Source organism: Oncorhynchus clarkii, chromosome 22, assembly GCF_045791955.1.
Source record: "Oncorhynchus clarkii lewisi isolate Uvic-CL-2024 chromosome 22, UVic_Ocla_1.0, whole genome shotgun sequence".
Lineage (NCBI taxonomy): Eukaryota > Metazoa > Chordata > Actinopteri > Salmoniformes > Salmonidae > Oncorhynchus > Oncorhynchus clarkii.
This window is the reverse complement of record NC_092168.1, coordinates 17,351,458-17,376,087: the sequence shown is the minus strand read 5'-3', so window position 1 is coordinate 17,376,087 and position 24,630 is coordinate 17,351,458. Positions and strand designations below refer to the sequence as shown.

General features: G+C 40.7%; 1 protein-coding gene across 1 annotated transcript in view; it reads left to right on the top strand.

Annotated features, from left to right (window-relative positions):
- The window catches only part of LOC139380529 (protocadherin-17-like), a 31,208-nt gene extending 7,495 nt beyond the window's left edge, over window positions 1-23,713 (top strand). Inside the window, exon 4 of the mRNA XM_071123266.1 lies at window positions 23,597-23,713. Coding sequence (XP_070979367.1) covers window positions 23,597-23,622 — 26 coding nt within the window. The 3' untranslated portion in view covers window positions 23,623-23,713. The remainder of the gene's footprint in view (window positions 1-23,596) is intronic.
- The last annotated feature ends 917 nt before the right edge of the window (window positions 23,714-24,630 follow it).

Below are 24,630 nucleotides of genomic sequence, written 5' to 3'. Positions count from 1 at the left end.
AGGAAACGTTGAACCAAATTGGGAAATAATGTAGATTACTTGAGCATTTATTGAACACATATTCAACTTAAGTTCAATCTTACTTTCAAAAAGGTCGCTGCTTTCGTTAAGACCTCAGGCAGGCACCATCAGTTTGCACCATCGATGTTGCTGTGGACAAGGGAATTAGGGGAGTATATTAATTGCAGATAGGCAATTTAGAATTCAAAATGATGTGCATTGTTAAAGGATTGCATCATGGGAACATTTTTCTTCCCCGTTTCGGCCATTCCCTTGGACAACATTCTTAGCATTGACTCACAAATCCAAGTCTTATTAAACTCTACTTACAATGACTTTATGATCTTCCGGGCTACACAGCATTTTCTTCCATTAAAGGTCCTGAACAGTCATTCTGAAAAGTACTTTTTCTTTCATGGCCAACTACCAGGAAATGTGAAAAGACAGGCTGAGTGGGCGGGGAGTTTATATTCAGAGCTCTCCTTGACTGATACCCCTTAATAATTAATTCAAGCATTTGACATGGGGACCAGTAACTTTATAATCAAACTTTATCAATGTAGAAGCAACAGTCATTTTTCATACTTTGGTCATCATTCAATTTCATGAAACATGATTTTGGCTGTTGATGACCTACGGAAACAAAATGGAACAGACATATTTGAAGATATGTAATTAGTTAGGAACATGACAGTCAAAGCTTACAAAGTCGTTCAGCTATAAATATCTTTACCTCTGTGAAGAAAAGAGAAATGGTGAATCAAATTTGGAGAAAAAAAATATACATTGCTTGACTGCTTATTAAACACCTTTAGTTAGCAAAAGTTCAATCTTACCTTAAAAAATGATGCTGCTAACTTTAGGACATCAGGCACCATCTGTTGGGATCATCAGTGTTGCTGTGGACAGGTTAATTAGTAATGAGGGGGATGTATTAATTGATCAGCAGTTTATAATTAAAAGTGGCTGAATGGTTCTGCTTGGTTCTGCAGATTTGCAGCTTGTCCAACATTCTTCTGACACATTTTGTCCAAAGTACGATTCTCGCCTAGCATTGACAAACACAATTACAAGGCTTGCACTGCTTTAGTTTACATGATCATGCCTTCAGGTCAGCACATTATCTGCATTCAACTAATGGAAACAAAATAAGGCAGACACATTTGAAGAGTTATTGAAGTAGCTAGCTAGCTGGCTAATCGGTATACGCAGTCATGTTTGAGTGTTGGGCTCAATCAATGGAAGCTATAGCAAGGAACAGTTGGTTAGCCAACTTGGCCAATTTAGCTTTCCGCTACAGTATATACAATTTTCTATTTTTACCGAGCTAGCTAGACCATAATACTCATAATTTGTGAATACCCTTACAACAACAAAAAAACACACAATAAAGCATGGTTTTCAGACAAATATGTGTGAACACGTGTGAACAAATCACTTGGAAATGTAATGTGGGAAAAACAGACAGTTGGTTTTCAGACACACGTGAAGTTTCACATGGATTTTTCACATGTACATTTTTTTACTTGATTCAGACATGTGGTTTCCCAACATTTCACACTTGATATTATAAGTTTCACATTTGTGCCTTTGCAACTGGTCGGGATTATAACCCGGGTCTCACACAACGTCTTGACAATTCGACCAAGAGGGCGAACACTAATTGTGAAGTCGCAAGCGGGGCTACCTCATCACGTGACCATTTTCAACCATGACCGACTCATGTCCGTTACACTTTCACATGTGTATTTTCACACTTTAATGTCAACTAGGGCTGTTAAACGATTGCATTTTATGTTTATAGAGTTGCTCAAATTGAGCTGTGATTTATTGTGGATGTTTTCAATGTATTTTGAACACTTTCGGACAATGTGCCCCCCCAAAAAAATGTGCAATAAATTACAAAACGTTATCTTGAGTTAACTGATTAACTCTGACAGTGCTAATTTTCGCATGTTAAACAGAATAAATAAGGAGACACGGAGCGTTAGCTTCTCTGTTTTTTGTTCTCTGTTTTTTTTTCCAACGGTCACTGACCAACGTATGAAGAACAGAGGCGTGTGCCTGCAGCAGTAACACTCCAAACGGATGGCTCAGAAATAAGAAATAATGCACACTTGAGTATTTATACTCAGGTCGGCTAAGTTACCTTTTTACAGAATGGCATTACAGAATTTGCAAATCCATACGTGGAAACATGTTGCCTGTGCAACATGTTAACACCACCTTTTGACATGTGAGGAGAATAACAACATTTCACCATCACATGTGAACTTGGAATTCCCCATGTGCAAGTTAGATTTTAATGATGTGAATGTTTTTTTACATGTGAAACTGCAAATTATATTTTCACATGTGAATGGTTTTCACGTTGCAATTCCACGTGTGAAAAGTGTGGTTTTCACATGCAGAGTTTTATTACATTTGAAACGGCAAATGTGTTTTGTGAAACTGCAATTCATTTGTGAGGTGAAAACATGTTTTTTTCTCACCCATCGACACACAATACCCCATCATGACCATGTGAAAATATGTTTTTAGACATTTTAGCAAATGTATTGAAAATTAAATACAGAAATATCTCATTTACATAAGTATTCACACCTTTGAGCCAATACTTTGTAGAAACACCTTTGGCAGCGATTACAGCTGTGAGTCTTTTTAGGTAAATCTCTAAGAGCTTTGGACACCTGGATTATAACAATATTTTCCCATTCGTCAAGCTCTGTCAAACTGATTATTGATGATTGCTAGACAGCCTTTTTTAAGTCATGCCACAGATTTTCAAGACGATTTAAGTCCAAACTGGAACACTCGGGAACATCCAACGTCATCTTTGTAAGCAACTCCAGTGTACAGTTGAAGTCGGAAGCTTACATACACCTTAACCAAATACATTTAAACTCAGTTTTTCACATTTCCTGACATTTAATTATAGTAAAAATTCCCTGTATTAGGTCAGTTAGGATCACCACTTTATTTTAAGAATGTGAAATGTCAGAATAATAGTAGAGAGAATGATTTATTTCAGATTTTAGTTCTTTCATCACATCCCAGTGGCTCAGAAGTTTACATACACTCAATTAGTATTTGGTAGCATTGCCTTTTGTATTGTTGAACTTGGGTCAAACGTTTCGGGTAGCCTTCCACTATCTTCCCACAATAATTTGGATGAATTTTGGCCCATTCCTCCTGACAGGGCTGGTGTAACTGAGTCAGGTTTGTAGGCCTCCTTGTTCGCACACGCTTTTTCAATTCTGCCCACAAATTTTCTATGGGATTGAGGTCATGGCTTTGGAAGTATGCTTGGGGTCATTGTCTATTTGAAAGACCCATTTGTGACCAAGCTTTAACTTCCTGACTGATGTCTTGAGATGTTGCTTCAATATATCCATATAATTTTCCTTCCTCGTGATGCCATCTATTTTGTGAAGTGCACCAGTCCCCCCTGCAACAAAGCAACCCCACAACATGATGCTACAACCCCCGTGCTTCACGGTTGGGATGGTGTTCTTCAGCTTGCAAGCATCCCCCTTTTTCCTCCAAACATAACGATGGCCATACAGTTCTATTTTTGTTTCAACAGACCAGAGGACAAAAAGTACGATATTTGTCCCCGTGGGCAGTTTCAAACTGTAGTCTGGCTTTTTTATGGCAGTTTTGGAGAAGTGACTTCTTCCTTGCTGAGCGGCCTTTCAGGTTATGTCAATACAGGATTCGTTTTACTGTAGATATAGATACTTTTGTACCTGTTTCCTCCAGCATCTTTACCAGGTCCTTTGCTGTTGTTCTGGGATGCATTTGCACTTTTCTCACCAAAGTACGTTCATCTCTAGGAGACACCAGTTCCGCTGGTGTAGAGCAATCTTTAAGTCATACTACAGATTCTCAATTGGATTGTGGTTTGGTTTTTGACTAGGCCATTCCAAGACATTTAAATGTTTCCCCTTAAATCTCTGAAAGATTGAAACAGGTTTCCCTCAAGAATTTCCCTGTATTTAGCGCCATCCTTCATTCCTTCAATTCTGACCAGTTTCCCAGTCCCTGCCGATGAAAAACATCCCCAGAGCATGATGCTGCCACCACCATGCTTCACTGTGGGGATGGTATTCATGGGGTGGGGAGAGGTGTTGGGTATGCGCCAGACATAGCATTTTCCTTGATGGCCAAAAAGCTAGATTTTAGTCTCATCTGACCAGAGTACCTTCTTCCATATGTTTGGGGAGTCTCCCACATGCCTTTTGGAGAACTCCAAACGTGTTTGCTTATTTTCTTCTTTAAGCAATGACCACTTTTCTGACAACTCTTCCGTAAAGCCCAGCTCTGTGGAGTGTACGGCATAAAGTGGTCCTATGGACAGATACTCCAATCTCCGCTGTGGAGCTTTGCAGCTCCTTCAGGGTTATCGTTGGTCTCTTTGTTGCCTCTCTGTTTAACGCCCTCCTTGCCTGGTCGGTGAGTTTTGATGGGCGGCCCTCTCTTGGCAGGTTTGTTGTGGTGCCATATTCTTTCCATTTTTTAATAATGGATTTAATGGTGCTCCGTGGGATGTGCAAAGTTTCTGATATTTTTTATAACCCAACCTTGATCTGTACTTCTCCACAACTTTGTCCCTGACCTGTTTGGAGAGCTCCTTGGTGGTGCCCCTTGCTTAGTGGTGTTGCAGACTCTGGGGCCTTTCAGAACAGGTGTAGATATACTGAGATCATATGACAGATCATGACACTTATATTGCACACAGGTGGACTTTTTAAAAGTAATTATGTGACTTCTGAAGGTAATTGGTTGCACCATATCTTATTTAGGGGCTTCATAGCAAAGGGGGTGAATACATATACACACACCACTTTTCCATGTATTTATTTTTTTCATTTCACTTCACCAATTTGGACTATTATGTGTATGTCCATTACATAAAATCCAAATCCACTTAAATTACAGGTTGTAATGCAACAAAATAGGAAAAACACCAAGGGGATGAATACTTTTGAAATGTACTGTATTTAGCTTCTGCTTATTTTATTTGTACACCAATCGGTGCCCTTCTTTGCGAGGCATTGAATATGTGGTTGAATATGTGCTTGACAGTCACTACTTGACTGAGGGACCTTACAGATAGTTGTATATGTGGGATAAAGAGAATGGGTAGTTATTAAAAAAACATGTTTGCCACTATTATTGAACCTGCAACCCGCAAAACACCAGTCTCAACGTCCAAAGTGAAGAGGCAACTCCAGGATGCTGTCCTTCTAGGCAGAGTTGCAAACAAAAAGCCATATCTCAGACTGACCAATATAAAGAAAACATTAAGATGGACAAAAGAACACAGACATTGGACAGAGGAACTCTGACTAGAAGGCCAGCATCCCGGAGTCGCATCTTCACTGTTGACGTTGAGAATGGTGTTTTGCGGGTACTATTTAATGAAGCTGCCAGTTGAGGACATGTGAGGGATCTGTTTCTCAAACTAGACACTCCAATGTACTTGTCCTCTTGCTCAGTTGTGCACCGGGGCCTCCCACTCCAATTTATATTTTGGTTAGAGCCAGTTTGCGCTGTTCTGTGAAGGGAGTAGTACACAGCATTGTACAAGATCGTCAGTTTCTTGGCCATTTCTCGCATGGAATAGCCTTAATTTCTCAGAACAGAAATAGACTGACGAGTTTCAGAAGAAAGTTCTTTGTTTCTGGCCATTTTTTGCCTGTAATCGAACCCACAAATGTTGATGCTCCAGATACTCAACTAGTCTAAAGAAGGCCAGTTTTATTCCTTCTTTATCAGCACAACAGTTTTCAGCTGTGCTAACATAATTGCAAAAGGGTTTTCTAATGATCAATTAGCCTTTTAAAATGATAAACTTGGATTAGCTAACACAACGTGCCGTTGGAACACAGGAGTGATGGTTGCTGATAATGGGCCTCTGTACGCCTATGAAGATATTCCATTTAAAAAATCTGCCGTTTCCAGCTACAGTAGTCATTTACAACATTAACAATGTCTACACTGTATTTCTGATCAATATGATGTTATCTTAATGGCCCCAAAAAAAACATGCTTTTCTTTCAAAAACAAGGACATTTCTAAGCGGACCCCAAACTTTTGAACGGTAGTGTTACATTTAGACAAAAACGTAAATGAATTTGGAATCCATTTTGAGGTCAGGAAATATATTTCAATGTTTATTTTTTTCTGCATGGGAGCCCTGTCGCAGAAATGTCGAGCTGCACTGCCGAGATGAAATGAAGGCACCAGAGTGGAAAGTAGATGATAGTTAAGCGGATAAAAGGGTCCATCGGCTGAAGGAAAGAATGTTCAAACATCCTCTGCCGGCTTTAGCGTTCAAACGAGCTCATATGCATGGCATCGTGTACCTCTATGGCTGTCTCATTTGATCATGTCATTACTTGATTAAAAAAAACTTTCCTTCAAGCTTGAATTGGAAGACGGGGACAAAAGAGCATGACAGACGCTTTCGGTACAAACAGACAGGTAGCTTTTGGTGGCTCCTGACAGAACGTTTTCATACAGCTTTTCTGCGGGCGATATTCTCAGTTGCCTCGTCTGGAATCTTAAATGGAAATGTTAGAATGGACCGTTAGAATGGGCATGTAAAAAATAGGAGTGTGTCATACCAGCTATGTCAAGTCTTGTTGGCGTGGTCAATAGGCTACATACAATCATTGATGAATTTCAATTTTCACCAGTCAAGTCCTTTTCACCACTGGTCGGATTATGATTGGTTTATGTAGCTCTTTTCCTGCATGATATGATGCATATAAAAGATAAGGCACGTCTCCCATAAAAGTCAGTTTGTCTGCAGTCGGAAAGATAATGGAGGACTTGACTGAAGTGGGGCTGGTTCTCATTTCCCTCAGTGAGAGACAGAAGTGTCTTGGAATTGAAAGGCTGTGGTCATCAGATCCCTGTGCAGTACTTTCCACTCCATTTGCATTGCTATGAGCTGTTTGTTTGTGGCGTGCTCAGGAGGACAGCGATGGGAACACTGTTGTGGTTGCCAGGGGGACGTGTGGGATTGTGTGTATGTGAGTGTGTCATGGGAAACGGCAGGGCCATGCTCTCTCTGTGGGAGGTGTAAATTCAATCACACTTTTCTGGAGCACATATTTCTGAGTCTGATTCTCCAGACCCTGTTCAAAGGCCAATCAAATGGAAAGATATTGAAAGAGATGTTTCTTATGTGCAGAGTGGAATTTACACACAGCACTGATGCTTACTTGACTGGAATGTCAATTAATTTAAAGGACTACATTTTTAAGATAAGAGAAATGCAAAGAACTGGGGCAATGCATTTAATATTAATAGCTTGTGTTAACGCTTTTTGTCTGATGTACTCAGAGTTGTCTTTGGTTGTAGAAAATGTACAGCAGTTTAAAGTGAAGCTAATTGTCGCATTAAATGTGTACTGTAAGGGTTTGTCAGTTCTACATTGAATGTACATTGAGTGTGCAGGCAGTTCATCCTCCAAGCACGAAAAGTCAGATGCTTTCTGTGTATATTTCTATAGGCCACAGCACACACATACTGGTTTGTGGGAAGTGTAGATACTGTATATGTTCTTTATCTCTAGGAAAATAAGTAGTGAAATCCAGCAAGTTGTGCAGGTAGCCTGGAACAATAGTTTAGACTTAATGCAAAGAGCACTATACAGGAAAACCGAGCAGTCTTTGAATCATATCCCGAGAAGCCCTACCACAAAAGGCCACAACAGTAGATTAAGTAGTGTTTTTGTATTTTCACCTTTATCAAAGACTCCAGTCTCCCCTCAGCTTTGATACAGGTAATTTATGCACCTGTGTGTCTCTCAATTGCGTCCCCCTCTGAATATGTATTGTCTCCAGGAGAAGCCAGGTGCATTCATCTTGGGGTTCTCGGTTGCTAGGCTTTGTCTGTTTCTATTTATAATGACCAGGCAGGTTCTTTTCTTGGAAAACATGTTTTTCCCTTCAACTTAACCATAGTACACCACCCATGTGATCCCTTTAAATGGGTCCTTTGTGTCCCTGGCTTTTAAAAAGCATCCACAAGGCATATCACTGCAATTGTAGACCCATTAAACATGATTAGTCCTGGAACTAAGGTGCCTTAAGAGATTTAAATTATACTGACTGTGGCAGGATCATGGCAAGGCACAGCCTGTCTACTCTTGCTATTTTTCGTAAGATCCCAAAGTCTTTAGGAACAGCTACAGTATTGTATGTACAAGGGAAAGAGGTAACATACAGATGTAGGATCTTAATTTGAGCCAGTTTGCTACAGCAGGAAAATAATCACATTTTTGTGCGTGAATTATTATGTGGATTCTAATTCATGTGAATTTTTGTAAGGGAAAATCAAGTCTGAAATTTAAAGATGTAACTTACAAGTTTCTAGATCCTTGTTAACACCTCAAATACACTTTTTCCTGGATTGCAACAGGGTGATCAAATTAAGATCCTACTGTACATCTGTATGGTTGGTTTGTGTTGTGCGAGACATGAGCACACAAATCCTGATAACGAAGAGCTTTTGTTTCAGGCCAGGTGTGCTTCTTTGCCTATTAGCTGTGAAAATAAACGGTCACTGTGAGTCGAGATATGATAGTTTCCTATATTTAACCACTTGCCGTATGTGTTGCAAAATTAATATAAAATGCCTTGTTAGCACCTATCTTAATGGGTGCTCATACCCTTATATTAATTCTTAATTGTCTGAACTAATTTGAATTCACCGCGTACAGTGAGAAGGCAATGCAAAACGTACAGTGAGAAGGCAATGCAAAACTGCCTTTTTAGTTCTCTCAGACATAGATGCAGTAGTCCAAAATATAAAGTGCAAATACTTCTATGAACCTTTTCAATATACAGACCTCTCTCTTTACATCATTGTCAAAGGCTAGATTCTCTGCAGTGGTGAACGCTACCTCCTTTTTTTTTTGTTGGTCTTTTTATATGTATATATGTAAAACTGGTTGCCCCCCCCCCCCACTTGACTGTAGTTTGTGGTTCGTCTACCTTGGTGGGTATGCCTTCAAAGCACAGTGATTGTAATGTGTGGTTTGTCTACCTTGGTGGGTATGCCTTCAAAGCACAGTGATTGTAATGTGTGGTTCGTCTACCTTGGTGGGTATGCCTTCAAAGAACAGTGATTGTAATGTGTGGTTCGTCTACCTTGGTGGGTATGCCTTCAAAGCACAGTGATTGTAATGTGTGGTTCGTCTACCTTGGTGGGTATGCCTTCAAAGCACAGTGATTGTAATGTGTGGTTCGTCTACCTTGGTGGGTATGCCTTCAAAGCACAGTGATTGTAATGTGTGGTTCGTCTACCTTGGTGGGTATGCCTTCAAAGCACAGTGATTCTAATGTGTGGTTTGTCTACCTTGGTGGGTATGCCTTCAAAGCACAGTGATTGTAATGTGTGGTTCGTCTACCTTGGTGGGTATGCCTTCAAAGCACAGTGATTGTAATGTGTGAGAACTACGTTGCAGTTTACATAATCTAACTGTTGTCATTTTGTTCTCCCTTTGATTTAATATGCATTTTGAACTCACATTTTCTCTTGATCTTGGTCCTGACAGACTGGAAATTGGAGTGGTTGTACTTATTCCCTAGAAATGATTTATTCATTTTTCTATGCTTTTTATTTCAGTATGTGTGGGAGGAGATTGAGCTGGCTCTGAATTTAATTGTGTTCTATAACTTGCATATTTGATTATACTTTGTAAAGCGATCATCAGTCATTTAATAAGAACTTTGTAAATCTTTCCTTAGGACAAGGCAGATCTGTTCACTGCACAGATGAATGTCGTGCACTGGGCCATTCTGACAGATGCTGGATGCCAAAGCTACGTGTAGGAAGCCAAGCAGACAGCGCCGATAATCGCACCAACCTTTTCATCCCAGTGGGAATGGAGGCCATGGTGGAGACAGAGATTTATGGCAGCCTCAACCGCAGTGCAGCCAGAAAAACCCTCAGCACGTTCGGGAAGGAGCAGCGGGACAGCATCATCCTAGTAGCCAACGTCAAACCCTACTTAAAGTCTCAGCGCGGCCTCAGTCCCCTGCTGCAGGAGTGCTCCTCCGTGTCCAGCAGCCCCACCAAGGGGGACACACCCCTGGACTCCCCAACCAAAGGGCCTAGGGAGGAGGTGGGGAGGGTCGGGGAGGGGGGCTCAGACAGCAGTGCCTATGGTCCCCCAGATGGCCAGTGTTCACCGCCCCATACGGAACTGGAGGATCCGTCGTACCTGTCCTGCAACCTCAGTCCCAAGTCCCTGTCCAACAGCCTTATCCACAGCTCTGGGATCAGATCTGGGATCATCAGCCAGGAATGTGGGGGGATGGAGTGTGTCAATCTGGACCAGCGGGACTCTGGGAACTAAAAGGTCAAAGTCTGGGCCTTGCTCTCATTTGGCCGCCATGTGATGAGGTCACAGATGAATGACGGAGGGGTAATTTGTTTTGACCCAGGAAGGTTCCAGACACGCATTGTATAACCAAAAACCATCAGACATGAACTATCTTTTTTTTTTTTGATTCTGTGGTTTGTTGTTCAAAGTAAAGTGTGTGGTGTTGGTTTCTGACTGCTGTGAGTGGAAGGGGAAGAAAACCATTGCTTTCATGCCATTACGTGTTTTCATGGTATACCCTTCAATTTAGATGTCCGTGTTTTACACATTTCAAGCTCCAATTTTGTGAGGCTGTTGAACGAATTGCTCCTGTTTAAGGTATTAAGTCCTGTCTGCTTATGTACAGTGAAAGGTTTTGTCTTCACTTACTGTAGTGTATGAGAAACATCATTTGGATATTTCAGACAATTGAAATACATATCATTCAAGTATAATACAATGTGAAGTGTCTTATGAACGTTTAAAGGCGACTCTGCTGTGGTAAAATAGGGAATGTCGCTTTTCATAAAACAATTTGAGGTCCCTGAAAAATCGAACCGTTTTTTTTATGAATGTATTTGTAATTTTATCGTCGTCTTCTCTGCAGTTTATGTGCAAATAAGCTGAGCTTTCAAGTGAATATAAGCTGCTGTACTTGTTGTTATTAAATTTGTATACACATGTGCTACTGCGAAACATGGAATGTAATTATTTTTGACAAATGGTGCCTCTAAAGCTATTAAGCTTTGTTTTGCCTGAGGATCATAATTCTCTCTCCAAGGTATGGTTCAAGGGCTGACATGATTTATCTTGCTTAATCAACTGTCAGAAAAATCGGCAACCCCACAAACACACACCAACACGAGCCATGACTATTTACAATAGCGGTCGAGATCCCACTCTCAAGTTAACTTAATATTATCATACTCTTAACCCCAGTCACCTTTCTTTTTACACACCAACTAATGATCTTTTACAGCAAACAAATGAAATCAGACAATATGAAATGCTTCACAGATCTCAATTAATTTGATCCCCCTGTTGCAGGAAAACTTGTAGTGTATTTGAGGTTGAAAAAGGGTTTTGAAGATTGTAATTTCCACTTTGAAATTTAAGGCTTGATTTCCCCTTAGGGACACTGTATAAACCCCTACAAAAATGTCCATTAACTATAATCCACATAATGATTCACCTTTCCTGTTGCTGCAGGATTATTTTCCTGCTGTAGCAAACTGGCTCAAATTAAGATCCTACATCTGTAGTTTATGCAAGTTTCGTCGACCTCAGCCCACTAGTGTACCTCATTAAACTGCAAATCAGCCAAACCTATGATGCTTCTATGCTGCTTAAGCATTAAACAAGTCCCCGGTGTATGGTACGTGGGAATTTGTTTAAAACTGGTGTGCCTGAATTAAAGCCAGCTGCAGAATAGCCGTCCATTTGAATCCATTTTCCTCTTCTTGACATCCCATTCTGTACCATCCTGAGCAGAATAGGAACTGTTTGTCATGAGAACCACTAGTTTCAAACAAGAAAGAGCACCAGTGCAATAAAATCCCTAGCAGGGGTAAGCACTTCAGGTAAAAGTGATGGACAACAGCAATGATATGGCAGCCCTAGCTCGTTTATCCTGTCTTTGCTGGTTCAGCTCTTTCCAAACATACCATGTTATTCCCTCTGATGCTGTCTGTAGCTCTATCAAACAGTGGCATGGGTTCTGCTAGTGACTAAAGCCGCATAACAGGGGAACTTGAAACCCTTCCAACTCATCTGGCTCTTATACAGTAGGCTACTCTACTGCTACGCTACTCACTATTCACTCAATTGTATTTTTATTATGATGCATTGATTTGTGCTAAATTAGATCACCATCTCAAAAGGCTATGTGTTTCACAATAGCTAAATTATCCCCATTTAATTGCTTTTTCTATTTTCTCCTGTCTTATCTGAAGCAGTAGAAGACATATGACATCTGTGTGTCATCTCACTGAGAATGCCACAGTGCTTGTTTTCGGGATAACAGGATCCTGTCATGTTCTGAGAGACGAATATAAGTAAGACTCAGTTCCCTCCTCAGGGGAAACATATTAATTTAGATTTTGATTTGCATTTGTTTTCGTTGCTGGTATTGACAATTCCAGACCGAGATGTTGCTGCTCAGCAGGCGGCTCTGATGAGCTCATCTGCATAAGTTGAAATACTCTTTGAGGGGGAAATTGCGTGGGTCACAGCAACTGATTCCCAATGAAATGCCAGGCAATAATATCACATCGCTCACTCTACTCCTCTACTTCAATCCCCAGAATTTTAAAACACTAGACATGAAAACAGGCGATAGCAGAATGTCAATCTGAAAGGACTCAGGCAATGTGGTCGAATATACCCCTTGAGATCCTTTAAGTTATCACTTACTCTTAACAAATGGCTACAGGTGAAACTCCCACTTGAGCTGCAATTATGCTAAATGTGTTCTTTGAAGAAAACCCTCCTTTAATTAACACTGTGCAACAACTGCTTGACATAAATCGGCGACGTGTTGTGGAGGAGCGCTGAATGCAGATTAGGGACGGGCATATCACACACTGTTGGGTGGATGAATATGACTTTTTCTTTCCCAATGATTACAGTCAGAGTGAATAGGAATTATAGACAATGAAAGTGATCTGTGTAATGCCCCCATTCTTCACCATTTTACATACACAAACGATCTATTCAGATGAGAAAGGAATGAGCAGTGTACCATTCAGTTGGGAAAAATTGACATGCTCACCCTGAGCACATAAGCTTTTAATTCAATAATTCAATAACACACAAGCGATTAAGAGCCTGTTTCTACCTCCACCAAATGCTTTGGGGAATGGTTCCACTTGGTTGAAAGCTGTTGATGAAGAAAAGCTCTGAGAGCATGTCATAAACAATATTGGGAGAGTACTTTCCCCTAAAGTTAAAAACACCAGTCAACATTAGTCTTCCCTCTTTTTCGAGTCCTCCTTTCATCAGGTCAAGTTTTTGCTGACAAAGACGTGGAATTGGGTGTGTAAATGGAAGAACTTTCTCATTAGAATGATTGAAGTGTTGAAGTAACAAAACTTTTAGCTGATATGGCTCGACAAGAACAACTACAGTATCGTAGGACTTATTTAGACTCTGACTTACTGTATCTCGCAATATTTCCAAGACTGTGGACTCTAGAGACTTTTGTACACCCTCAGGATTGCACTAAGACCCGGAGAGTATTTATTCACAATGTGTTAATGTATTGTGAAAGTAGACATGGCAGACTGGAAGTCAACTGAAAAAGCAGTGGTGTTAAGTCTCTTACTGTTAGAAGACCATGACATTGTTGACTGCATATAGTTTTCACCCTCACCCCTGTGAATTAACACCTTTTTATACAGACCCTGTCTAATCCAACAGAGATGGAGGGACTCCACATCCATCCTTTCTTAAGTGCTTGTTAAAATTGTGTTACTGATGGCTTTTTCCTCTGGGAAGTGTTCAAATACAGCTCCAACCTGTCAGTCAACACTAAGTGTTCCAGACCAAGAGAGGATGGAGAATCAGGAGAGTTTCAGCTCAACCTCTGATGGGCTCCTTTATGGGCTACCTCATCTGTACTTCCCCTCTTCTGAGACGAAGTGGGACAGAATCTGAATGTAGGCTACAGTAGGTGTTAATAGTAGGCAATCGTGTCCTTTCTTTTCCAGCATCAGACCTGCCTAATTCTCACTTGAAACATAGTTTTTGTATTTAATAGGCCAAATGACACATTCCGTTAACATCTGACTCCAGAGTGATCTGTTCTCGGAAATTTGTGGCCTGTCACATTTCAGATGGAGATATGATCATTTGTCACAAACAACTTTTTCAAAGTAACTTTAGTTAAGTAAGCCCATTTCTTCTTAAGGGTAGCTTTCCTTTAACTGAGCGTCTTCCCACGTGAAGTAATTGGTAGCTTGGCAAACAAAATGTTCAGAGTAGCTTCACTAACACTGGCTACAGTACAGTAAGACAGTTCCTCTATCACAGCATGAAGGCTTTACAAACCTTCCATCCAAGGTGACTTGCCCATCAGGTGCATGTGTCTGTTATGACAGAAAAAAATATAAATATTTCAGAAGAATAAGACTGGAGCATTGAACTAATACACAGTTTAGCAAATCAATATACTGTTTAGTGTAGCACAAAGCTTGGCTGCCAGACTAGACTGACACAAGTTGACTAGAAGGACCTGATTACATGTTGCTTCCTTGACTAGGACTGTGCTATCCTGGTAAGATATAAGGTGCTTTTCCTCACAGGAAACAAGATAGCGGGCGTATTATGGAGAAAGACAGTACGCCTTTGTGTTGTTCTAACGTTGACGGAAGGTTCCCGCTTTTATGGGAACTTTTCAATGATGTGCTCCATCAAACTATGTCTATAAAAAGTCTACACTTTTCTCCTCTCCCATTTTGACAAAGGGATGTGCATAACAGGCATTCATCTGAACCTTAATGGTCGACTGAAAAGGCAAGTCCATATTCATGTGACCTTGAACTGTCAGAATAATATTCTCTGACAAACCTGATATGACATTTGAAGTGTCCCAAGTTATTCTGTGAATGGAGTTCAATCATCACATCATTAATGGCTTTGGAGTGGAGCCAGTCACTCATGACACTGTGCTTCATAGCTTTGCCGGAAATCTTCACTCCGAAATGAAAGGGTTGTAGATATTTACCGGGGAGCCATTTTCTGACCAGAGGCTAGGTTTGATTAATGACTGTCTTTCCCTGCAAAGTCACCTGGGTAATCCAGAGGAATAATCATCTCATGCATGTGAAACCAGACAGTGCCACAGAGAGGGAAATTAGCTGCTGCAGTGTGTTTGCAGACACAGATGGCAAATGAATCACACATTTCTATGACGTCTAAATACTAGGACTTTTTTTTCACATCAAGTTTTTGTTATTTCAATCCATAGGATTCATGCAATACATCATACAGTTCATTCGGAAAGTAGTCAGACCCCTTCACATTTTGCACATTTTGTTACTTTACAGCATTATCCTAAAATTTATTGAATTGGGTTTTTTTTCCCCTCATCAATCTACACACAATACCCTAAAATAACAAAGCAAAAACAGGTTTTTAGAATTTTTTCAAATGTATAAAATGAAAAACTGAAATACTACATTTACATAAGTATTCAGACCATTTACTCAGTACTTTGTTGAAGCACCTTTGGCAGTCTTGGGTATGACTCTACAAGCTTAGCACACCTATATTTGGGGAGTTTCTCCCATTCTTCTCTGCAGATCCTCTCGAGCTCTGCCAGGTTGGAGGGGGAGTGTTGCTGCACAGCTATTTTCAGGTCTCTCCAGAGATGTTAGATCTCGTCCAAGTCTGGGCTCTGGCTGGGCCACTCAAGGACATTCAGAGACTAGTCCCGAAGTCACTCCTATGTTGTCTTGGCTGTGTGCTTAGGGTTGTTGTCCTGTTGGACGGTGAACCTTTGCCCCAGTCTGAGGTCCTGAGCACTCTGGAGCAGGTTTTCATCAAGGATCTCTCTGTACTTTGCTCCACTTATCTTTCCCTCATTCCTGACCAGTCTCCCTGTCCCTGCCGCTGAAAAACGTCCCCACAGCTTGAAGCTGCCCACACCATACTTCACCGTAGGGATGGTGCCAGGTTTCCTCCAGACGTGACACTTGGAATTCAGGCCAAAGAGTTCAATCTTGGTTTCATCAGACCAGAGAATTTTGTTTCTCATGGTCTGAGAGTCCTTTAGGTGCCTTTTGGCAAACTCCAAGCGGGCTGTCACGTTCCTTTTACTGAGGAGTGGCTTCCATCTGGCCACTCTACCATAAAGGCCTGATTGGTGGAGTGCTGCAGAGATAGTTGTCCTTCTGGAAGGTTCTACCATCTCCACAGAGGAACTCTAGAGCTGTCAGAGTGACCATCGGGTTCTTGATCACATCCTTGACTAAGGCCCTTCACCCCCGATTGCTCAGTTTGGCTGTGCGGCCAGCTCTAGGAAGAGTCTTGGTGGTTCCAAACTGGAGGTTACTGTTTTTGCACCCTTCCCCAGATCTGTGCCTCGACATAATCCTGTCTCTGAGCTCTACAGAGGACAATTCATTCGACTTCATGGTTTGGTTTTTACTCTGACATGCACTGTCAACTGTGGGACCTTATATAGACAGGTGTGTGCCTTTCCAAATCATGTCCAATTAACTTAATTTACCACATATGAACTCCAATCAAGTTGTAGAAACATATCAAGGATGATCAATGGAAACAGGATGCACCGGAGCTCAATTTCCACTCAAATAACAAAGGGTCTGAATACTTATGTAAATTAGGTATTTCTGGGGTGTTTTAAATAAAATTGCTAAAATTTCTAAAAAACTGTTTTTGCTTTGTCATTATGGGGTATTGTGTGTAGATTGATGAGGGATCGTTTTTATTTAATCAATTTTAGAATAAAGCTGTTTCGTAGCAAAATGTGGAAAAAAGTGAAAGGGTCTGAATTCTTTCCGAATGCACTGTATATACAGTACCAGTCAAAAGTTCAGACACTCCTACTCATTCAGGGCTTTTCTTTATTTTTCCTATTTTCTACATTATAGAACAATAGTGAAGACATCAAAACTATCGAATCATGTAGTAACCAAAGAAGTGTTAAACAAATTAACATTTATTTTAGATTTTAGATTCTTTAAAGCAGCCACCCTTTGCCTTAATGACAGCTTTGCACAATGTTGGTATTCTCTCAACCAGCGTCATGAGGAATGCATTTCCAACAATCTTGAAGGAGTTCCCACATATGCTGAGCACTTGTTGACTGCTTTTCCTTCACTCTGTGGTCCAATGTAAATTGTAATTAGTTTGCCTCTATGGCCTATTTATTGCCTTACTTCCCTAATCGTAGTGCATTTGCACACACTGTACATATGTTTTTCTATTGTGTTATTGACTGTATGTTTGTTTATCCCATGTGTAACTCTGTGTTGTTGTTTTTGTCGCACTGCTTTGCTTTATCTTGGCCAGGTCGCAGTTGTAAATGAGAACTTGTTCTCAACTGGCCTACCTGGTTAAATAAAGGTGGGGGGAAAAAATAATCCCAAACCATCTCAATTGGGTTGAGGTTGGGTGATTGTGGAGGCCAGGTCATCTGATGCAGCACCATCACTTTCCTTCTTGGTCAAATAGCCCTTACACAGCCAGGAGGTGTGTTGGGTCATTGTCCTGTTGAAAAACAAATGATAGTCCCACTAAGCGCAAACCAGATGCAGAATGCCATGCTGGTTACGTGTGCCTTAAATTCTAAAGAAATCATGGACAGTGTTACTAGCAAAGCACCCCCACACCATCACACCTCCTCCATGCTTCACAGTGGGAACCACACATGGGGAGATCATCCATTCACCTAATCTGCGTCTCACAAAAACATGGCAGTTGGAACCATAAATCTCAAATTTGGACTCATCAGACCAAAGAACAGATTTCCACCGGTCTAATGACAGAGTTTCTTGGCCCAAGCAAGTCTCTTCTTCTTATTGGTGTCCTTTAGTAGTGGTTTCTTTGCAGCAATTTGACCAAGAAAGCCTGATTCAATGTAGAAAATAGTCAAAATAAAGAAAAACCCTGTAATGAGAAGGTGTGTCCAAACTTTTGACTGGTACTTTATAAATATATATATATACTTTTTTTTAAACTCTCACCACCCAACCCAGCAATCTGATCGCATATGTAAAATATATTGTGAAATAAAAACACATATAAATAAATATACAAATAAATAAATATACAGTACCTTACATTGTACATCTATTGAATAATACATTGCAATATATACACCAGAAATAGTTGCAAATAGTTACAAACTCTGTTGGATAAGATTTCAGAAATATCTGCTGCTGATTTTTTCCCCCTGGAAGAAAATGCTAGGACCTTCTGACATCCATCACTGTAATTGAATGGCACTCATGCCCATACATTCTCATCGTATGACTCATTCAGCTAAAGCAGTACTTCATATTGCTGCTACTTTTAGGTGCTTTTAAAAGTTGTTGCCTTTACTCCAGAATAGTCTTACTTTTACCCGTGCGGAGTTCAAACTTATTTCAGCCTCTCCGGACGTTACCCTTTATTTCCTTTGAATTCCGCAAATAAACATGGCTGCTTTCCCTCAATCCCAAATTAAACACTGCCCTCCCTCCCAACTCACTCCCGTTGACTGGCCAGTGCCTTTGAGACTCCGGCAGTAGGTCCCCACTAGAAGTGTTAACGGCAATTAAACCCATGGCACCACTCTGTCACTCTCCAGCTGGGGTGACACATGAGTGATAACAGAGACCCCCTTACCTTCAGCTTTCATCTGACACGGATTAAATGGCACTGGACCCTTGCTTTTTCTGACATTTGACAGAAATCGATTGCAATTTAATCACTCATAGAGGTACTATCAGCCATGCTTACCACAGCTGTTTCCAAGCTAACCGGACTAAGAATTGAGCACCACTGTGGAGATGAGTCGCCTGATAATAATAATAATATGAAAAAATATATATACAGTACCTTACATTGTATATATATATTTATTATTTGTGTACTTGTTTGACATTTTACTGCACTGTTAGGGAGCTAGTAACACATCTGCAAAACTGTGTATGCGACCAATAAACGTATTTATTCATTTTTGGACAATAACTTTATTTGTATAGAGCTTTTCAATACAAGTAACAAAGCGTTTCACATTATAAAATAATACAATAAAAATAATACAATAAAATACAATAAAGTACTAACAAATACAGAAGAAAGGAGAAGGATGGGGCTAAACCAAGCCGAGCCTTAAATGTGACTAATAACATTTTAAAATCTATTCTAAAAGTGACTGGTGGCCAGTGTAGAGAAGCTAAAACAGGTGTGATATGGTTCCATTTTCTAGTGCCTGTTAAAAGCTGAGCTACAGCATTTTGAACTGACTGTAGATGATGGAGTGATTTCTGACTGAAACAAAGAGTTACAGGAAATAAAGCATGTATAACTTTCTCCAGACCAGTGACTGAAATAAAATACTTGACTTTAGCTATATTTCTTAGATGATAACAGCAGGACAGGACAACCTTCTTTACATGCAGTTTAAGGTTTAGGTCAGAGTCAAAGAAGACCTCAAGGTTTCTGGCCATGGGCCTTACATTGGTGGACAAATGACCAGGGTTATTTACAGTCTGGGTTCTAGCAAGGTGGCGACCAAATAATACAACCTCTGATTTCTTATCATTGAGCTGGAGAAAATGGTCAGACATCCAAAAGTTGATGTCAGCAAGACACTTGTGATGGGTAGCTAGGCTAGCTTGGTCACTTGGTCTGATTGGTAAATAAAGCTGTGTGTCATCCACGTTGCAGTGAAACGGAATGTTATGATTATGGATGATGTCACCAAGAGGAAGCATATACAGGAGAAAAGGATGGGGCCCAGAATTGATCCCTGAGGGACACCATAGTGATTAGGTGCTGGGGACGATACCAAACCACACACGCTCACTGAGAAACATGTGCCACGTAGATATGACCTGAACTAGTCGAGGGCAACGACAGAGTTTCCACCCACCTCTCCAGCTGGTCAACAAGGATGATATAATCAATAGTATCAAATGTGGCACTGGGATCAAAATAACTAGAGTATAGCATTAACCAGCATCAGCAGCCAACACAATTGTCATTACTGACTTTCAATCAAGCAGATTCCATGCTTTGAAGTGAGCGGAAGCCCAAATGAAACTGTTCAAATAAGTTGTTCATACTCAAGCCACCAATTGCTTGAAAACAACTTTTTCTAAAAGAGATAGATCTATAATTACTCAGTGAGGAGGGGTCTAGACTGGGGTTTTTAAGGAGAGGTTGGACCAGAGCGGTTTTAATAAGCTGGAAAAGAGCCAGAGGTCAGGGAGCTATTTACAATAGACAGTAGGCATAACCTATTTTAGTAGTCTAGTAGGGATCATGTCCAAGGAGCAGGAGGAGGTCTTCATGTGAGCTACAGTATCAAGGAGGGACTCAAAGGATATTTGCTCAAATGAGGAAAAGGAAGCAGTAGACAGTCTCAGAGAAGTTGCCTCAAGTGTCTCCTGATCAGAAATGCTGGCATGGTGTCGGTTACTGTCAATTTGGGATCTAAAATGTTCTATCTTCTCTGTAAAGAACCGTCAAATCTGTTCACAGAGATCAGGGGATGCGAGAGTATCACTGTTACGGAGGGGGCACCAAGAACACGGTCAATTGTCTTAAACAGAATTTAAGTTGTGGGAGTTCTCAGAGATCAGGGTAGAGAAGTAGTTTGCTCTTGCGTCTTTAACCGCAACATTGTAATTTCTCATCAGATCCTTCCTTATCTCATAGAATACTTGAAGTTTGCAGGCCTTCCGTTTCCATTCAGCATTTCTAAACTAACACAAACTGTACAAGGCCGTAACAGTCGGAGAGTTGCAAATATATTTGGAGTCTTATTTGCCAGTGAATAATGTTCTCAAACTGTTTTCATTCCCATTCTCACCCCACTAGGATGTAACACAGAGACAATTCTTCATCATCTATTTTTGGCGGTCCTTATCTCCTCTTTCACACACTGATGGCAAGTAATTATCCCCTTATCCTTTGAATTTAAAATTAAACATGCAGTACAGACTCACTTTCTCCTTTTCATCGCGACTGTTACATAGTGAGAACTGTAGCTCTACATGAACATACTTTCATGCATACATACATATTTAATTTAAATATTGGATGTGTCATTGTGCATGGCAGCCAGAACCCATGTTAATGGGGTTAGTGAAATTACCCACCAAAAAATGCCTTAGTTCCTTGGGTTTTATGTGGAGAACACACATAACAGTATTGGTGATGTACAACTGTCTGAGTCCTGTCTGCCATCACATATTACTCTGGGAAATGCCTCAGGCTGAACATCTATGATGTGAAAATGAAAGCAACTCCATAACTGCTTGGATGGTGAATGGTCTGATAAACGTGAAATAAATATCTATTCTGTTTATGTCGGCTCAGCCTGATTTTCACCCTGTTTTATAACAAAATCCACGTGGGAGGAAAGGAGAGGAGGTGAGGAGACGGTCAGTTGACTGAGTATCACTGGAGCGTAACGAGAACATAACACCAAGCTGCACCAAATACACAGGCACGCACGTGAACACACACACACACACACACACACACACACACACACACACACATCTATATATACATATACATATACATATACATATACATATACATATACAGTACATATACATATACATATACACACACACACATACATACACATACGCACACATGCACACACAGTGGATCAACTTTTCTGGATAAACCAAGCAAGCAACAAAAATCCACAAGATAAATTGGTCTCTGTCTAAGATTAAATGAAATGCGATTGAACTGGAACTGGGAAACAACAAAAAACTATATGGCATGGTCTGAACCTCTAATAGAGCTTCATAATACTGCTCTTATTAAATGATGGTATTGTGAAGTCCTCAGGTTCAGATGGAGAGCAAACGCTGTCATAAAAGTGATGTGTGTTACCGTGTTGCCATGGCAACATCATAGACACCTGCGTTTGAACGCAGGGGCTGTAATCACCGGCCTGTTGTGTGCGGTCCCCAATGCCTCCATCCAGAGCTCTCTGGAATTAAAGAGACACTGCTAAAGAAAGCTAGTCTCGCAGCACACTGGTGTCACATCAGTTTAGCCATCCTCTAGCCACCTCACTCCTCAGATTTTGTTGTGACCTGCTCCTCCAGGAGCCACAGTTGTCATCTACACCAAGGTAGTACACGGTGCCACCACAGTGGGTGGTGCTGATATCACAGGAGGTCGGTGGCACCTTAATTGGGCAGGACGGGCTCGTGGTAATGGCTGGAGTGGAATTGGTGGAACGGTATCAAACACGTTTTAAAGGTGTTTGATGCCATTCCATTCTTGCCGTTTCAGCCATTATTATGAGCCGTTCTCCCATCAGTAGCCTCCACTGACTGATATTCTATGCACCAACTCTACTAACAGCAGACAAAAGCAACAGATTGTCACAGTTGCTATGCTAATTGCCTGTATTACCTTCTTCAGACAGAATTTACTTTGTAACCTGTAAAATAAAACGGTTCCTTATTTGCCAGTACACCCCTTATCAAATCAAATTTGTCACATGCACCAAATACATTTTTTTATTTAACCTTTATTTAACTAGGCAAGTCAGTTAAGAACAAATTCTTATTTACAATGACGGCCTATCCCGGCCAAACCCAGACGACGCTGGGCCAATTGTGCGTCGCCCTATGGGACTCCCAATCATGGCCGGTTGTGATATAGCCTGGAGTCAAACCAGGGTGTCTGTAGTGACACCTCTTGCACTGAGATGCAGTGCCTTAGACCGCTGCGCCACTCAGGAGCCGTAAAATGCTTGCATTCGAGCCCTTCCCAACAACGCAGGATTTAAAAAGAGAAAAATTGGAATATTGGAAGAATAAAATAAAATACACAAGAATGAAGCTATATACAGGGAGTACCAGTACCAGATCAATGTGCAGAGATACAAGGTATTTGAGGTAGATATGTACATAAAGGCAGTGTAAAGTGACCAGGCATAAGGATAGATAATAATAACAGTAAAATAGAGAAGAGAGTAGCAGCAGCAAATGATGAGTGTAAAAGTGTGTGTGTGTGAGTGTGCGTGCGTGTGTATAATGCTGCTGCTACTCTCTGTTTATCATATATGCATAGTCACTTTAACTATACATTCATGTACAGACTACCTCAATTGGCTCGACCAACCAGTGCTCCCGCACATTGGCTAACCGGGCTATCTGCATTGTGTCCCACCCACCACCCGCCAACCCTTCTTTTACACTACTGCTACTCTCTGTTCATAATATATGCAGAGTCACTTTAACCATATCTACATGTACATACTACCTCAACATGCCTGACTAACCGGTGTCTGTACGTAGCCTCGCTACTTTTATAGCCTCGCTACTGTATATAGCCTGTCTTTTTACTATTGTTTTATTTCTTTACTTACCTATTGTTCACCTAATACCTTTTTTTGCACTATTGGTTAGAGTGTAAGTAAGCATTTCACTGTAAGGTCTACCTACACCTGTTGTATTTGGCACACGTGACAAATTCACTTTGATTTGATTTGTGTCACAGGAGTTTGGTGGCATCTTAATTGGTGAGGATGGGCTCTTGGTAATGGCTGGAGCGGAATAGGTGGATTGGTATCAAATACAACAAACACATGGCTTCCATTACCTAAGCAGCCTCCACTGGTAGGTGTGTTTGTGTTGTGTTGGTCTGTGTGTGTGTTTTATGTGGGTGGGTGTATGTAGTGTATGTGAATGATCCCAGTGTAATCGGCACCGGTGAGGGGTGGGAGTAGCCTAGGGGGGTGTGCCTATCTGGCCATAGCCTACTTATTGTATTCGTAATTGTATCCGTAATTGACCATTGATAGTCTGATCCAGGGCTCCAGACTGTAACCATCCAGTCACATTTTGCGACCCTTTGACTTGGCTGTGCGAGTTACCTTTTAAATTGGTCGCATCGGTGCGAGCTGCACATTCTACATAGGTCACGTCCTGTCTTTTGGCCAGCTGAAACCACAATTTGGTCAAACAATAAAGTGCATTAACCTCATGAGCAAGCTACTATCACTTCCCCTCGCCCATCTGTGTTCCAGGAGAGAAAAAATGTGTTCGGATTGTATAAAATGTCTAAATGCAATTGTGGGGAAACACAGCTGCTCTCAGCTTTCTGTCATTTAAATTTCCCAACTCCCAATATTGTGCTCAATAGCAACTATTTTACAACATAGATATTTGAAATGGCTAGGAGATACGGAGCATGCAAAACGCACATTCTCCAACTGCAACATTTTGTATGTATTTATTGTTAGATTAATGGGTATCCTTTCAACTGTATTCAACTGAATAATGTACGAAAGGTATTTATTTTTGGTACGTTTTTCATCTCTCTACCAAAGACAAAATGTTGTTATTGGGCATGAGAGTATTGTCAGCATGTGAAACAGAGATAAGGTGAGCATAGTTTTCAATTAAGGTGAAAGGAAGCTCTACTGTTATCTCTGCACATGCAGACACTATACAGCAATTGACTTTAGCAAACATGTTATGACTTTACACATCAATAACGAGCTGAGTAAGAGGTGAACCGAACAGAAAATA